The 18,780-nt window shown below is 38.0% G+C and overlaps 1 protein-coding gene and 1 pseudogene across 3 annotated transcripts in view; one reads left to right on the top strand and one right to left on the bottom strand.

The window, feature by feature from the left end:
• Positions 1-11,432, bottom strand: part of WDFY3 (WD repeat and FYVE domain containing 3) — a gene marked incomplete at both ends in the record, with an annotated part of 173,774 nt that extends 162,342 nt beyond the window's left edge. Inside the window, one exon of one of the 2 annotated variants that reach the window (XM_079701144.1) lies at positions 11,238-11,432. In XM_079701144.1, the coding sequence (XP_079557270.1) occupies positions 11,238-11,417 (180 nt within the window). The remainder of the gene's footprint in view (positions 1-11,237) is intronic. The other variant, XM_079701145.1, reaches the window with a different exon arrangement.
• Positions 11,433-14,060: 2,628 nt separating this feature from the next.
• On the top strand, positions 14,061-16,047 carry LOC307057332 (induced myeloid leukemia cell differentiation protein Mcl-1 homolog; annotated as a pseudogene). Its single transcript has 2 exons — positions 14,061-14,148; positions 14,940-16,047. The product of its transcript is annotated as an induced myeloid leukemia cell differentiation protein Mcl-1 homolog (transcript).
• Positions 16,048-18,780: the final 2,733 nt, after the last annotated feature.

Below are 18,780 nucleotides of genomic sequence, written 5' to 3'. Positions count from 1 at the left end.
TTACTTCGATCTGAATAAGTTTAAAACACAACTCTTTCAATATATCCCACATTTTCTTATACATGTAAAATAATTGGTTGAATGAATGATTAAATAAACAAAATCTAAAAGCCAAAGACCAGTTATCTATAAAATTTAAATCAATCTTACTAATAAACTTTAGAAAATATAATGTTCCTCTGAAGAAATCAATTAATAATTTAGAGAAAAGTGGTAAGTTCCTTTGATGGCGAAAAGACATATCAGATGGTAAAAGCAGGGACTTATCTAATGTTAAGTCCTGGGCTGAATACAGAATTTACTAAACTCATCTTATACCTCAGAATTTCTGAATTCTAACCATAATAATTCCCAAAACAAGACTGTTAACGAAAAGACTAGAATAAAAATGAATGAGAGGGTCATACATACACTTGTCTTTCCAAAACTCTACACTAGATGAACTTTAGAATAAATCAAAATCATTCTTAAACTGGCATAGGTTCAGCAAAGAGAATGAAAAAAATAAAACCTGGACAGACTGTCATAGGAAAAGAAATAGTATAATAGCTATATAACTGGATGCATCCTGGAATATTGTTTTAAAAAATGTTTTTTATAGTGGGACATCCCTGGTGGCACAGTGGATAAGACTCCATGTTTACAATGCAGGTGGCCTGGGCTCGATCCCTGGTCAGGGAACTAGATCCCACATACATGCCGCAACTAACAGTTCACATGGGGCAACTAAGGAGCCAGCAAGCTGCACTTAAGGAGTCTGCCTGCCACAACTAAGGAGCCGGCGAGCTGCAACTAAGGACCCCAACTGCTGCAACTAAGACCCAGCGCAACCAAATAAATAAATTTTTTAAATGTTCTTTATAGCTAGAAGAGAATTCTGTGTCTCCTAAAACTATTATGATAGCCCTCTATTGTAATATTAACTAAACAATATTTTGTACTCTTATTATCTGTTCAAATGTCACTGCAAAGGGAGGAAATGTATCCTACCCGTCATTGTGTTCCTTGCCAAGCTAGCACCCTGCCTTTTACAGGGATGTTCCCTGAATATGGCTGTTTGTTTGTATGCTGCCTGCCCCCACAACCAAATTCTAGAAAATGTTTAGGTAGCATGCAAGGACACAAATTATAATATGAGAATATAAACAAAAAGTAAGAAAAAACCCAAAACCAATCAAATAATAAAACCAAGGCTAGGGAGGTAGACTGGGAAAAAAAAAGTCTATATTTGCCATATTTTAGTCACGAATTTTGGCTCAAACATACAGGAGAGAAAACCTCATGAATTACATGGTTCACAATGTCCTTAGGTAAGGAAAACATATATTTAGCGAAGTACCTCTATTCTTCATACCATAATGTAAAGATTTTCTTCCAAGGATCCTATTAAAAGGATACAACTTATAATATCCTCGTAATAGGAATGTTTCTTACATTCTTACAATAGATACCATGTTTCTTACAATCACCCTCAAATTGAGCTGAAAGTACCAAACAAATGATAAATCAGTTCTACAGGTTATACTTTTAGCCAGGTAGTCTGCTCTTTAACTTGACACACAATTTTAAATTATCTCAAAGAACAAACAAACTGTTCTTTTCAGGAACTCCTCAATAAATTGTTTTTCTGCTGAGATTTTGATAAATGTTATGTGCTTACAGTTAACCTATGTCACCTGCTAAATACCCATAGTCTTTAACAAACAAATTGGAGATAGATTAGAAATTGAGAAGCCTCTATTTTAAATTTGAGCATACTTTCGAGGAGGAGAGATTCTACCCGTCTCTCTTGAAGCTTTTATTAAATACATTTCTGTGTCTTAGAAAAATAAAAAGAATGGCCAATTTATTGAACCAAAATTATCTCACAGACTTAAAAAGTATGCCCAGTAAGCACAGCCCTGTAAGACTACATTAATATCAAATCAAAGCAATTTGGTTACTAAAATCAACCTGGCTTGAAGTTCACAGTTGATTACGACAAAGTTTATTCATTCCTTTCTTTCCTCCTTTTTTTCTTTTTTGGCCCATATAAAAATAACACATTGCAACTCAAAGTGCATCTTTTAAAATAAACTATCAATTATCTTTACCAAATAAAATATCTACACCATTTGGTTTCCAGTGAGGAACGACACATGCTTGAATAGCCATTCTACTTCCACCCAGAGATGCGTATGTAACTGCCTAATGAAGGTGTTTACAAAGCAACTGTATATTTTGCTCAGGCAATTATTAAGCCTTTTGACAACTGATTTAAAGTAGATAAGTATTCCTATTATTTAGAATATGCTGATGTATATTTTGCTCCTAAGAATTATTAAGCACTATGTTATTCCTAAGAGTAAGACAACTTCATAAAATAAATAGCTCTTTTCTTAGCATAAACATATGGTTATTCAAGCAGTCTTCACGCTGGGTGGATAATACACTGTTAAAAATACGACTAACTTTTCATACAAATCCTGATATTTACAGCTTTATTTTCATAAGGAAATTTTTTTCAAAAGCTGTGTTGCTTGAATTGACCAAGCCCAATGTTACAGAAAAAGAACCATGTCCTACTTGCTAATCTGAAATGAACAACTACTGCTTCTTTAACATAAACAATCTTTAATCTAGTGATCCAACACTACTGATTGATTCACTCTTTCATTTATTCACTCATAAATATTTACTGGTCTACTATATATGCCAGGCAATATTTGGAACCTTGAATACAAAAGTAAATGAAGAATTGTGAATACAAAGGCAAATAAAGCAAATATGATTCCAGTTTTCACAGAATGTACATTTTAGCACAGGAGACAAAAGTTAAACTATTTTAAAAATGAAAATTATGTTGGATAGGGATGTGTTATAAAGAAAGGGAATGCCTGGAGTGAGAAAAGGTTATCAGAAACGCTCTCTGAGATGACACTGACCCGGAAGGATGATACTGAATAATGAAAAAAGGTCACAATTCAAAGAGCCAAGGAACGAGGGTTCCGGGCAGTGAGAAGAACTGTGCTAAGACCGTGGGCAAGAGATTGGGAGCTTGAGAGAGCAAAAGGCGGGGGTGAAGCTGGAGTGTTTCCAATGAGAGGGGAAATGCGGCAAGAAAAGGCTGGAGAAGTACAGGGACTAAAACATGTATCTGGCATTTTAGATAATACTGAATGTGTAAGGCAGTAAAGAAAAGAGATTTTTTGGTGACTGACTTCAACAATTAAATCTAAAAATATTAGGTATGTATTCACCACCTTCCACAAATAGTGGGAAATAGACAGTGCTTCAATCATGCATGTAAATGTGGACCACAGAGGATGGAGCACAGAGCTGGGATTCACCTTCCCACCCACAGGGACTCTGGTCAAAATTTTCTGGTTCTTAGTTCCCTCATCTGTTAAAGGGGAGAGCTGAGCAAGAGAACTGGTCGGTAATACACTCAACTCAGAGGGATGATTCTATGATAGACATGTGACATTCATTACCCACGTGAAAAAAACAGTGCTGAGGAACAAAAAGCCTTTTAGCAAACTTAATAAAAATAACAATAATTATCATATCATGAGCCTTTGCAGTGTGCCTAGCACTATTCAAATACTTGACATGTAATGTCATTCAAATCTCATGAAATCCTGCTCATTACTCCCATTTTACAGAAAAAGAAATTAAGGGTTAGAGAAAGTAGATCCCAGGAGGTGGTGGAGACAGAATTCAAAACTAGGTCTGTCTGATTCCAAGCTGTGCTCTTAGTCACCCAGTAATATACTGTCTGAATTAAACTGTGCAGGAACCCTATCACTATACCTTTGTACAGTGTTCACCTTGCCAGGGAATTAGCACAGCTCGACTTGTTTTTTTTTTTGTTTGTTTGTTTTTTTTTTTTTTTTTTTTTTTTTTTTGCGGTACGCGGGCCTCTCACCGCTGCGGCCTCTCCCGTTGCGGAGCACAGGCTCCGGACGCGCAGGCCCAGCGGCCACGGCTCACGGGCCCAGCCGCTCCGCGGCACGCGGGATCCTCCCAGACCGGGGCACGAACCGGCGTCCCCTGCATCGGCAGGCGGACTCTCAACCACTGCGCCACCAGGGAAGCCCTCGACTTGTTTTTAGAAGGGTCATTTTAAATATCCACCTAAATAAATTTCAGAAAATTTCCTGGCTGCTCCTCAACTAAAATATTTTTGGTATACTCAGGGGGAACAAATGAATGGTGTTGTATAATGGCATGCAGGAAGCAGCGGCTCAATATATATTTGTTACCGAACGAAGCTATTCAGTAAAATTTTAGTAAATATTAGTAAAAGAGAGGTAGGAATTTTTACAAAGTTTTCTAAAATGGTGTCTTTTATCCCCTAAATATACGTAATATCTAAAATTAAGTTACAGAGTATATGAATAATTTGATACATCTAACAGATTTTGAAAATTGACAGTGAAGATGTAATTGCATTTACCAATTAATAAAAATCATTACATTAACACTTACAGTCTTCTTGTTCCTAAGGACCACGAACTTGCAGGAGAAGAAAATGAGAAGGTGTATCTCAGTCCCTCTCTCTCCTTCTAGGGTACGCCTGCCTCAAGAGAACATGTACTCTCATCTGCTCTGAGTGTGGCTTGCCCACTTTTGCCAATGACTGGGAAAGTAAGCTTAACCATATCAAGGGTGAAACTAGGAAGTCCTTTGTTGCACAGACCTAAGCTCCATTCTCCAATATTGGTACTATGCAATAAGTAACAAAGCTGTATATTTGTAAACATAAGCCTCATATATGCAAATAGTTCATCTGTCTGACTCTTGATCTATCTCGCATTTGGTTCTGAACTTGAGTATCCTTCCTCTAAAGCCAACAATTTAAAAAGTAAAGGTTACTTGTGAGGGATAAAAGAAGAGACATTGGGAGCTTCCCTGGTGGCACAGTGGTTGAGAGTCCACCTGCCGATGCAGGGGACATGGGTTCGTGCCCCGGTCTGGGAAGATCCCACATGCCGCGGAGCAGCTGGGCCTGTGAGCCATGGCCGCTGAGCCTGCACGTCCGGAGCCTGTGCTCCGCAACAGGAGAGGCCACAACACTGAGAGGCCCGCGTGCCGCAAGAAAAAAAAAAAAAGAGAGAGACATTGGATTCAACTTAGATGTTTCTTGAATGTAAATTAGAAGCAAATTCAAAAACAAGAGGAGTCTCTAAAAGAAGATCCAGTTAGTAAAGATTATATTTTAACATACACAATTTAGTATGATAACATATACCAAGGTAATTAACAATGGCAGTTAACTTTTAGATGACTAAAATGTTATTCATTTTTTAATACGTTTAAATGAAGTATATTTTTCTGTAAGCTTTTGTTCTTGGGACTAAAGGTTAATTATTTTTAAGAATGCTGATTAAATATTATCCAGCTATTCTCAGACCTCACCATAATCTTTCAGTTTGAGAGAATTGGTGAGAAGGAGGATACCAGCAGTGCCCTTGTAGGACTGTGATGAAGAGCACAGGAGGCAGCTGAAGAACCCAGCATGAGTCCTGGCCCAGAAAAGGGGCTCAACACATGCCATTTCTCAACCTCGTGTCTCTTAAAGGCCAAAATCACACACTGAAATAACAGTATGAAGCACACTTTAAAAACGATTCTGTAGATGGATATCCATGTCTAACTGTAATATGGTTTATTTGCCATTTGGCATGAATCAAACAAAGTCTCAAAAATCAACAGTACAGTTCATTTTTGGCAATCGTGGCAGGAAGTCTGGAGCCATACTGAGCTATTCATTCATCCAAGCTATTTCTTACTAGTGGAGAATGTTCAAGTATAAATTGTCAAACATTAAATAAATATGGTTATCTATTTCAAAACTTAATGGATGTGATGTCCTATCTAAGGACAATTTTAGTTTGTTAATGATAGGCCAATGAATATAATTTATATATTTTTTAAATTGGTCACAATAGTACAGAAATAACTTTCTTTTCATTAGTTAAAAGTTGATAAAGGAAAAGAACCTGAAAAAGAATATATATATGTATATATGTATAAAAAGAATATATATATAACTGAATCACTTTGCTGTACACCTGAAACTAACACAACATTGTAAATCAACTATACTTCAATAAAAAAATTAATTAATTTAAAAAAACCTCTAACCATCATCTGACAATGCAGGGTTGCCACAAACCTTTAATTTGTAAAAACTGCAATAAAGTGAAGCACAATAAAACAGAAAAAAAAAAGTTGAATGAACCTTTATGATATTTAAATCACTCATTGTATTAGAGGTTTAAGGCAATGCATATGTATATGCTTTTAATCAGCCAACTAAAAACTTCTGACTTGAAAGAATAGAGACTCATGGCAACACAGAACACAACAGAACTAAGGCAAACAGTCTAAGCAATAGAGAATAATCACTAAAGCAACTCAAATCTTCTAAACAAAAAAAAACCCCAAAAACCTCAAGTATTTGTTTGATTCTTCTAGTCTAAGACTCACTTGAATTGACTGTGGAAGCTTAACTGATGAAATACATGGGATACATATGCAGGATATTAATTATTAATCTATATTAATAGCTGAGAATAACAATTGTCCTAACGACTCTTAACATTATCATCACCTTGTCAGTGTTCATGAATCTGAGAGAAGGAAATTATCTCAAACTACTTAATAGCCAATAGTACATTGTGACATTGAAGTAAAACAAAAACATTAAAATTAAAAAGAAAAAAAAAAAATTTCCTAGGACTGGTTGTAACAAAAATTAATGACTGTCACCTCAACAGGGCTTGAAAAAATAGCTTGTCCATAATCAGTTCTCTCCCAATTTCAAAACAGCTGTCTTAAACCTTTCCCTACCTCTCCTCATATTCGTACTCTATCATCCCCTCCCCTCCCTCACTCTCAGCCTTTTATCTCATAGATTAAAAAATGAACATCCTCTGCTCTGTTCCTATGGTATCCCACCCAATTCCACGAGTGATATGTGAATTAGTCTCTCTAACTATGCTCTGTCCCTCTACTCCTGCCCTTCTTGCTTTACCAGCCCGGCAAAACCTCAGTCCCAATATATCGCATCTATCCGTCTTTTCTACTTCTACACACACGCTGCTTTGTAACTGAATGAGAAAAATCACACGCCTGCATGGATAAGATCCAGTACAAATTTACTATCTCCAACCTTCACTGAGCCCTCAATACTCTTTAAGTCTTTTATTGTCCCTTTCAACTATCCTTCTTGATTCCCTTTCATTAATATTCCAAACCATCACCATTCCCTAAAGTCTCCTACTCCACCTACTTACTCCAGACTCTTAACAGACCACATCTTCTGTTGATAACTATAAGAAACTGAGGTCATCAAGCAAGATCTTATTCAACTTTCCACTACCTTCACTACAAATCTGTGCTCACACCCAACAAGACATGCTCTCCTGAAGCGTGTGGTGTCTCTTGTTCAAGGCTCACTCACCCACCTGTAATTTGACTCTATGTTCAATTTCAGTCTTAAAAATTCCCAATTTCCCCCTCTGCTGGTTTCTTTCCTTCTCTTCATGAGCATGCCTGGATCTCTCCCATTTTTAAAAACAAAGCAAAACACCAGAAATATACAAACACAAACCCCCTATTGCCAAATTCACCTCCATCAATCTCTTTTGTCCTCTCTTCTTTCATATTTCTACAAGCTGAGTCCATACTGTCTCTTCTCATCTCCCATTCACTGCTCAACTCACTGCTTTCTCGTGCTGCCATTCTAGTAACTTTCAAACTGGCAAATCTCATGCACATTTTTCAGTCTCCATCTTTCTGGGTCTCTCTAACGTATAGGACGGTGTTGACTGCTCTCCTCCTTCTTGCAACTTTTATCTCTTGAGTTCCATAACCAGCCTCTCCTGATTCTTTTTGTACTGCTACTGACCCATTCCTGTTCTGTATCCTTTATGGGTTCCCCTTCTTTCACTAAACATTCATATTCTCCACGGTTCATCCTTAGCATACTACCCATGGGGCAGTAGGAGGCACGAGTAATGTCTTATCCCCTTCCAGGGTTCCAACTACCACATCTCTGCAGTAGTCCCCACAGTCCCTCACCTGAGCTTCTAATTGCCTACTGAATACCTCCACTTGGGAAGTTCACAAATATCAACAGTTTGGACTCAATGTCCCAAACTGAATCTGTCCCCTATACCTCTCCTTCTCAGCTACTAGGAAAAATATCCACCCAGCTTCCCAAATTAGAAACCTAAGAGACAGCCTTGCTTTGGTCCCTTCTCCTTTCTTATTCTATTGCTTAGAATACTTCATTGGCTCTGCACACCTCGGAGAAAAAGTATTAGCACTTAATATGATATAAAACCTGTCATGATGTGCCTATCAAACTTGACAGTCTTTCATTTTTTTACCCTTCCTTGACATAATGTCAACTTCTTGGACCACTTATAGATGCTAGCACACATCAAAATGTTTGTAGCCTTTACCTTGATTCATGGTTTAACTTCTTACTCTAATTACCTTCTTGGTTAATTTAGCCCAGTTAGTTCCAAGCTGGCTAATGCATATCTTTTAAGAACTCAAGAATCACATCACATTCTCAAGGGAGACTCCCCTTCCCTGATCCCCACAGACTTTCCGATAACTTTCTTCTCAGGGGTGCCGTGATACTCTGCTGTGTCTCTAATATTACATTTCTTTGTTATTCCATTATCTGTTTATGTGTTTATCTCTTCTCCAACAGAAATACATGTTTATCTTCCTTGTGACACTTCTGATTTATAAAACTGGACTGTATCTTATCTCAGAACTCCAATGTATAGCACAATGTCTATTTGTTTGACACATATTTACTGAATGAAATCAGTAATACACAATAACAGAATAAATGAAGAGACAAGCAAACAAATAAACATAGAATATGTAGAGTCTATCCTTCCTCTCTGTTGTCAAATTAGCCTTTGGCTTGGTGTGAGTAATACATAAACTAGATGTATTTCAGCATATATTCAATATGAAATTATTTCAGCATAAATAGTTTATAATCTTTGCTTCACCTTGTAATGTCTTTATTTTTAATGCCATAACAACAGTAATAATAATAGACACAAGTTCCCTAGGACAAGCATTTGTTAAGTGCTTTAAGTACATTATCTTACTTAATCTTCATACCAACCCCACAAGTAGATATTCTTATTTAACAGCCCAGAAACTGAAGGTGACTGCTCCTCCCAAGTGCAGTACACACCTGGAGGTCTAACCCCTAGAGAGGAACAACCAGGAACACTGATAGGTGTAAATTGGAGATTAAGTGAAAGTCTATCTACTGAATATGAAACATCAGTCTTCTTCCTCAGCTTAGCTTTAAGAAAACACTAGCAAGTATATATGCTCCAGGCAGGAGACTGGAAAACACCCCTTCCTGGAATATCAACATATCCTACGTTAACGAATCTCGGCATTTTATCCAGCCAGGTCATCTTACCACTGGAAAAGTCTAACCCCTGCACACGTACTTTCCAATTAGTGTTTCAATACCTCATTCCTAAATATCAGTGTATAGACAATTATCACCAGACATCTGGAGACTAATATGAAAGAAAATTATATAAACAGAGAAAAAACAGTAATTTGGAGCAAATAACAATGAAAGAAGCGTAAGAAAATTTGAAAAAGCTTTAATATTTTCAGAGGGATGAGGAGATATTGCAGAATTTTAAATTAATAAAGAAGAATTCAAGGACGTTAAAAATATGATAGCATAAGGTTAATCCAGAAGAGTTAATATTTGATTGATAGAGCTGCAGAAAAAGGGAACATAGAAAACAAAGGGAAGAATATTAACAAAGAAATATTTTCCCAGAATTGAAAAGTACAAGTTTGCAGATTAAGAAGGTTCATCATGAAGCCTTAATAAAATTTCAAAATAATGAGAAAAAGAACCTAGGAAATTTCAGACAGAAAGACTAACAGACACAGAGAACAAACAATAAAGAGATCAAGTGAGACTTTGGGAGGGAGACAATGAGTCACAGATGCAGGGGAAAGAGAAAGACATGGGAGGGGAGAAACAAGGAAAGAGAACTGGGCGGGGGTGGGGGTGGGGAGAGACAGCGACCAAGAGAGGGGAACAGAGAGAGAGAGGAGAGAGAGATGGGGAAGAGAGACACAGGGAGTGACAGGCAGAGATGGGGAGAAAGAGACAGAAACAGGAAGGGAAGGAGAGAAAGATAGGGGAAGCACAGAGATAGGTCTAAGGAGAGAAAAAGAGAGATGGGGGAGAAAAAGAAAGAGACATGACGAAAGACAGAAATTGAGACAGTTATGTTACAAAGTCTGGGGAAAACAAGTTCTATAAGAGTGGCAAAATAGTGGTGGTTTGCTATGAGGTTCATCTATGAATAATATTTACAGCAGGGTCAGGAGACTGTAAGCACTGAATCTTATTTAAACAAATGGCATTATTGTATGGAAAGGATAAGAGGAGGGTAGCATGTATGAGTGTGCATGCTTTGGAGGGATGGGGAGTTTAAAAAAAAAGCTAATTCTCCTATTTCTCAGTAAGAAGTCAATTAAAACTGAATCATCACGACAGCAGTAAAAGTATTGTATGTTATGTAAAAGCTGAAAGAGCTAAAAGTGGCAGCAACAATTAGCAGTGGAGAGCAGCAGGGCCCTATGAGCCTGTGGAAGTACTTGACTTTTTAAACTATGTACATATACATCTGTGATAAATATGTTTAAATTATTTTAAAAATCCCCACTAAGATTGCTACATGTGATCAACTTGACAAAATGCATTAAAACATTAGCTCTATTTTGACTCTCTAGAGCCTATAACTATCCTCTTGCAAGTTCTTTTATAGAAAATCCACCAAACAACAACATAAACTGAGATGATTGTTCAAAGTGTAAAAAGCACTTGGGTGACTACTCCATTTGATGCCATAAATCATCACTTCAAAAGATAATGGAAATAACATAAGTGGTAATCTACAACCTATCCCTCTTCCAAGTATCAACTGCTAGAGGAACATTTTACAAAATGCTCGCAATCTTCCTTTTATCTGCTAGAACTAAGAGGAGTTCATTCTGACCAGATCTCACATCAAATCACCTTATAGCAAATTGAAAGGAAGGAATCAGCTTCTTAAAAATTCCTTCATTCTATCTTTTTTTTTTTTTCCAGTCTGTGACTTATTATAACCTCAAGATTCCTGCAGTACCACCCCATCACAGAAGGCATGTGCTTGGCAACCTGGACTCACCCTGTTAAACACTGGCAGCATCATGTACAGTTTCTCTTCTTGTTCCTTCTGAGTCATGTGCCGGGGAGGATGGCACAACTCCGTGAAGAGTCGGCGGAGGTGCATCAGTCCTAAGGCGTTGTCTTGCGGGCTGCACTCCTCCTGCCTCGGCCGCCCCATGATCCTCTTCACCATATTCATCTTGGCTGGTTGGTGATAAACACTTCTAATTCTGTAGGAAGATGTTCATACAGTCAAAATGTCATCGTCTTGACCAGGTCAAGCACGCACGGAGCTCATTAAAAGCCAGAAAAACAAAAAAATTCTGCCTAAAATATTTTTTCTACTTTTTTGAACAGAAAAGGTAGAGAGGCAAAGCTAATTTTGATAAATCTCCCTAAATGACAAGTTATGAATTATGCCATTCAGTGTTCCTTACCGGCTTTACCACAATTTGTATAAAATGTAAAACATTAAATGTAAAACATTAATTGTTGCTGGACGAGCAACAAACATTTCCAAGTTAGTCATAACAAGTTCAACAAATAAAGGGATCATAAATCTTATAATTAATATGTTGTTTAATAGTTGACTATATGGAAAAAGAATAAAAGAACAGAAAATTCATCCTCACTTCAAAACATCCAAACAACTGAAAAAAACAACAAAAATCCCCACAAAGTGTTCTGTTTTTAATTATTTAACTTTTTTTGCAGATGAAGGATTACACTTGGGATAGTCCTCACTGAAGACTTGTAGTTTGAAACATGCAAATTAAATGAAATGATACCCTCAAATATATTATAAATCATAAGAAAAAAAGTGAAAATTGTCATATAACTTAAGACTATTTTTTCAAACTGTAGTTTGAAACCCTTTGGTAGGTCATGTTAATTCATTTAATAGATCATGACAAGCAATTAAAAAAAAAGAAGTAAAATATAATATTGTAAATCAACTATACCTCAATAAAAATATTTTTAATGAAATAGAAGATATTGGAATACATGTAGTAAGGGTAATTATTATTTCATGAAACTTATTTTAGGTAAGGGTGTATTCATGTGTATTGAATCACAATGTAAAATGTATGTATCCCTGGCTAGAACTGCAGTTAAGAAATAAGTAAACCAATCACTGGGTTAGACCATACACCAGAATCAATAACGCTAAGCTTTCAGAAAGCATCATCAGCCCTTTTCAACCACCATGAACTGTGCCTGCCAGCAATTAGCTAATTTCAGACACAAAAACAGGATATCTTACAAAAAGAACCAGGAAGGCTGGGAGGACACTATGGATATACTGAACTTGAGTAAAAGGCAATTTTGCTTTCTAATCTGTAGAAAAGCAGGAATAATCTGAAGATTAATTTTTAATTTTGCCACATAAGCCAGCATGGCATTTCTTAAGAAATGAGAGACCACTGCAAAGTTAGAGGTTTATTTACTAAACATCTATTGATTTTTTAAAACCATTAAGAAGAACTAGCATCTTAAATATGCTTGTCCTTGAGAATTTTGAGTGGATTCCGTGATTGCCTGCGGGCGCATGTTTATGCATTCTAGCTTGACTGCAACAGGAGGCCACCTGTGATGAGTCACAGGTGAGAAGCAGGAAAACACCCTGCCGAAGGCTGGTCTGCGCCAAGGGACCTCTGTGCAAGGAGCACTCAATACTGCTAAGGTGTCCAGTAGTGGGGAAGAGTGCTCAGACCACAGGCACAGGGCTGAGGAGACCCTCTGAACTACAAAATGACAAGTGAAAGTCAGTCCGGTTCAAACTTGTTCAACATATTTCATTCTCGGAAAAATGTGTAAGTTCTCCAAGTATAAATTATAAAGATTTCAACAAATACATTCAAACAGCCTACTATATGCTGGTATTTTTCGTCCTGGAAATCCCCAGGACAAATATAAAATTTGAAGTTAACTAAAAAACTTGCATAAATTAGCTAACACTCTAGATTATACATAGATCTGCTCTTTTTCCTTAACCCATAGCTTCAGTTCATAATCTAAAGCGTGTGGATAGGATTTACAGGATTCATGATCCTCTAACACTTCAAAAAACATTTTAAAGAGATCTCCAGCTTTCAAAGGGGTCTATTGTCATTAAAAAGCCAAGCATCAATCCTTATTTATAGAACGTCAAAGCACTTTCAGACCATTTCCTTTGGTCCTCATTCCAACTTAAGCAATGGGACTGAGGAGGGGATTAATTCTACCTTTTTGAGGCCTCAAGACAAGAACAATTTGCTCAAAATCTCATAATGAAAAAGAACTGAATGAGAATCGAGGACTCCCACCCTCCTGGTTCAGCCCTTCCTACTTACTTATGTTCATGTGCCTATTTTAAATTACAAAATTTTTGGCACCTGTGACTCTAGAACATTTATCTAGCATCAAGTTGCAGTTAGAATGCAAAAGAAATCTGTTTGACTTTTCTGAAGATACACTAATCAATTATCAGTAAACACACACACATAATCACACAAAGACATTCGCTAGATGTAAATCAAGCTATCGTACCACCATTATTTTATATTTGTCAGACACAAAGGGATATATTGGGTTCGCCAAAAAGTTCGTTCGGGTTTTTCCGTAAGACGGTATGGAAAAACCTGAACGAACTTTTTGGCCAACCCAATATATCAATCAACTAAACGGATTTACTGGTATTTCTCAATTACTCAGATAATCTCAGTAATGGGGAAAAAAATTCAGATTCCTCCTTTTCTCCTAATTTACCAAGAAACACTTAAGCATATCAGATTGCTGACTCATTGCTTTGTCTGCACTTCAATGTTTGTAACTTAAAGTATAATTCAGACCAAGAACTATCATGTTTAAAGTACCCTTCAGCAGTGAAAGAGCAGAAAAGAATGGGTACTTCTTGGTGAAATCTGTACCAACACGTCCATATAAGATAGGTAACTTCAGGTGAAAGGCTCTTAATTCCCTTGAATCTTGGGTTTTTCTCACCCGTAAAATTTTTCCTCATAGGCTTTTTGTAATGCATACATAAAATAACATCATTTCTATAAAGTGCCAAACACATTAATTATGTTCAACAGTTTTTAAATTTCTTCCTTCAGCTTGATCATGAAACATTCAATTTCTTTTCATTTACATTTTTCGTTATTTAAGCAAGTAAGGCAAAGGAATGAGTGTGGGTCCTTACAGTACTATGTTTTAAAGACTTACAAAATGATAAATAAAAAATTAAGGGAAAATTTATTTCTTAGTTAGATGCTCAATAAGAGGTTTCTAAAGCAATACAGAAGAGATAGGCAAAATTTAATAATACTGAGGACAAATCATAGAAGGATTATTTTGGGGGGGAATGTTATCAGGGATTTTCAAAATATTTACAAAGATTATTGTGCATAAAAACTAGTTTTCTAATGCAAACTCTCTTTTGTTTCACAAGAGGAAAGTGTTTGTACTGCCAACAGGGGGTTATTTAAATAGCAATGAGATAATTATTGCAATGAGCCCAGACAGTAGTTCTTATTCTAATCTCTTGTGTTAAAGCTTAGAAATCCTCTGGAAATGCTTGAAAAACTGTTTAAGTCCTTTAAACAGTCTGCCATTATTTAAATTATAGAACAAGGAAATAGCCTAAATTTGTAAAAATATATTTGCCAAGTAACTAATGGCCTTTGAGTAGCTCAGCTAAAAACTTAAAATAGACTCGTTACTTCCTATCTCTTCAAGATAGGAGTTGGGGCCTCCCCCATTTTTCTCAGTAGGCGGCGGCGGCGGCGGTTTGAGACGTTCGGCCTCAAGAGAAACGCAGTAATCGGACTCAACCTCTACTGTGGGGGGACCGGATTCGGACCAGGTAGCGGCAGCGGCGCCTCCGCTCCGGGGAGGCGGCTTTTGGCTGCGGGAAAGGAGGCCACGCCGGGCGAGAGGTAGGGGGAGGGGAAGCCGGCGAGGTGATTGGTGGAAGCGCCGGCCCGGGCCCCCCGGCCACTCTCGCGCCCGACGCCCGGAGGGTCGCGCGGCCCTCGCCCATTGGCGCCAAGGGCCCCGACGTCACCGCGACCCCCGCCAGGCTGCTGTTCTTCGCGCCCACCCGCCGCGCCTCGCTGCCCGAAGAGATGGAATCCTCGGCCACCGACGCCATCATGTCGCCCGAAGAGGAGCTGGACGGGTGCGAGCCGGAGCCTCTAGGGAAGCGGCCGGCCGTCCTGCCTTTGCTGGAGTTGGTCGGCGAGGCCAGTAACAGCTCGGGCAAGGACGGCTCACTCCCCTCGACGCCGCCCCCAGCAGAGGAGGAGGAGGACGAGTTGTACCGGCAGTCCCTGGAGATTATCTCTCGATACCTCCGGGAGCAGGCAACCGGCACCAAGGACGCGAAGCCACTGGGTGGGTCTGGGGCCGCCAGCCGGAAGGCGTTAGAGACCCTGCGACGGGTCGGGGACGGTGTGCAACGGAACCACGAGACGGCCTTCCAAGGCATGCTTCGGAAACTGGACATCAAAAACGAAGACGATATCAAATCTTTGTCTCGAGTGATGGTCCATGTTTTCAGTGACGGAGTAACAAACTGGGGCAGGATTGTGACTCTCATTTCTTTTGGTGCCTTTGTGGCCAAACACTTGAAGAGTATAAACCAAGAAAGTTGCATCGAACCATTAGCAGAAAGCATCACAGATGTTCTCGTAAGGACAAAACGAGACTGGCTAGTCAAACAAAGAGGCTGGGATGGGTTTGTGGACTTCTTCCATGTAGAGGACCTAGAAGGTGGCATCAGAAATGTGCTCTTGGCTTTTGCAGGTGTTGCCGGAGTAGGAGCTTGTTTGGCGTACCTAATAAGATAGCCTTTTAAGTGCAATAATTGACTCTTAACCAACTCCAGCCACCAAAACCACATACGCCTGCTGTGAAATCGGATGTATTTATGAAGTTGGACTTCAAGCTGTGCAGGCCATAACCTCCAGGATTTCTACTCTAGCAACGTAGAAAAGCAAGCGGCAGGGGGCTTATGGCTAACAGGAATAAATACATGGGAAAAGTAATCCCTCTTGAAGAGTCTGAAAGAAGTGGAATTCAGTTTCAGCAACAGGCAAACTTTGGGAGGCCACGGAGGAGGACTTTTAGATTTAGTGAAGACGGTAGCGTGGAGAGACTTTAATTACCTTGCCTAGAACAGGAAAGTGGCCAGTAGCCAGGCTAGTCATAGAGTTCATTAAATATGCCCACTGAATCCATTAACTTCTATAGTGTTAAAATAGAAGCACTAACAACGCCAGCGTTATGTGTAAAATGGATTTTAAGCTACAAGTAATAGAACCTATGACTAGAAGCCTCAACACTGTACAACAGAGTGTGAAGGGAAGCTTTATCCTCTATAATTAGCTTTCCTAGATGTGCTTCTTGAATAGAAAGTCCAATGCTCAGGATGTTTATACCTGTTCTCCTTTGGCCTGGTTTGAGTGATTCCTAGTTTATTAGCCTAGTGTCATGGCCAAGAATACTTGACTTAAGGCTCAATTACAAATCTGGAATATTCTGTTTTTAAGACAAAAACTTGTAATCGTCTGTAAAAATTGTATATATTTTTACAGAACATCTGTTTGAAATGTAAAGGGAGAAAAGTCTGAAATTACATTAGTTTTTTCATACCCTTTTGAAATTTACAACTTCTGTAGTTAGAAACCTGTTTCTTATAGCTTTTTCTATTCTAAATTTTGTGCTAGTCAGTTCTAGATTGTATACAGAACTAACTGATGTAATTGTATGCAACCTGGTTGTAGTACAACAATTCTTATTCATAACTATGCAGGCTTTAATTTTCCTATCTGATTTTGGTAAGTATTTCTTAAATACCTGTTTGGGTTTTGTTTTTTGTTTTTTTTAAACCTGGGGCTGAGAAATTGAGGAATGGAAATTAATCCTTTCACTTTGTTACATATGGGTTTTCAATAATTAAGTCAAGGTTTTAAGGATTTATTGGGAGGGCGGGGCACATGGGCTGATGACTTAGAAATAACCGGCTCTGATTGGGCAACTACTCATTTGGGTTCCTTCCATTTGTCTTAATTTAACTGGTGAAATTTTAACTGAGTTCATGAGCTCATCTTCAAAACTTTTGCTAAAAGATTTTCAGCTGTTCCAAATGGGACTTATTAGGAGTATGTATAAAAAGATCACATTGGGTGGATGAGAGACATTTGATCCCTTGTTTGCTTAATAAATTGTACAATGATGGCTTGGAAAAGCAGGCTATAGTCTAACCATGGTGCTATTACTAGGCTTGCTTGTTAAACACAGGTCTAAGCCTAGTGAGTTAATAAAACGAATACTTATTTCAAAAAAAAAAAACTTAAAATAGCTTTTCTAAGTAACTCCTTAATTCCACGAAGAGAAATAAATAGCTCACAGGACTTAAGGAAAATCTTATAGTTTCATCAAATAATTATAAGTAATTCCTCAGGTTTTTAATTTTTTCTTAGGAAAAAGATCCTATTTATTTTCTTACATTGTGAAGAGCAAAGGCAAAACTTTACACTTTTGAAGAATGATGGCAGAACTCTGAGAGGCTCCCAAAAAACTGTGTATATAACCCAGCAATCTAACCCATACATTGAAAAAGAACTACTAATACAGTCCTGAATTAGAATTTAAAATTTCTACCTGCTGAAACATTGTTTTTGCCTTTCAAGAACAGTCCTATCAGACTTTAGCCCCACCTATGAGATATGACAAAATCAGCCATCTCATTTCTATGGCAAAATACAATTACTTAAGACCTATTCCCAACATCCTTCACCCTTCTGACCCCATCGGTGAACTCATCATCCTACACATATACTGAACTGGACAATTTCTCAAAACATCTTTTTCAGTGTGCTTAATTTTCTCTCCTCACAGATGAAAGGATATTCCAAATCCAAAAGCAACTTGCTTCCATTTAAGGACACTTCATTTAGATATGATTTCCAAGCATGAGTAGCCACTACTGACATCTCCCTGACACCTTTCTCAAACCCCTCCTTCTAGGGCCCTTGCTGCTGTTTTGGGAGCCCCAAAGGCACATTTACCCCAATAGTTACATGACAGTTATTTGATATGATTAAAATAGTACAATTAAATTATATTATGGGATAAACTTTTGTAGGCTGACCAGAGATTCTCCAGCATTCTCTGAAAGTGTATCTTTATAAGAAAACGTGTTCAAAATTTTGTATGAAAGACCTGTAAAAGAATTTTTGTAGCACGATGCTTCTGTAAGTTGTGACTGCTTACTACTGACACATTTTGCATTATACCAGTATCTCCACTAACCTCTAGCTCAAGTCATTCAGCTCTGTGAATGTATCAGTATCCCCAGTGGATGGATGGCACAGAGCAGGGAGACTAACCTCAGGAGTGAAGTGCATATAAGTAGGCCTAGAACTTTCAGGGCCATATCCTAGACCTATCAGCACTAGGAATTTCTCTATTTCTGAAATTTCAAGTTTTGAAATCTTACTCTGAGATCTTAACTTTCAATCCACCTGCCTCTCCCACTCCCTAAATCTGTGGTCTTCACTGAAATCGCTTATTCCTCT

The sequence above is a fragment of the Hyperoodon ampullatus genome, assembly GCF_949752795.1.
Source record: "Hyperoodon ampullatus genome assembly, chromosome: 1".
Taxonomy (NCBI): domain Eukaryota; kingdom Metazoa; phylum Chordata; class Mammalia; order Artiodactyla; family Ziphiidae; genus Hyperoodon; species Hyperoodon ampullatus.
Note: the sequence above shows the minus strand (reverse complement) of the source record. Positions and strands in the feature narration are given on the sequence as shown.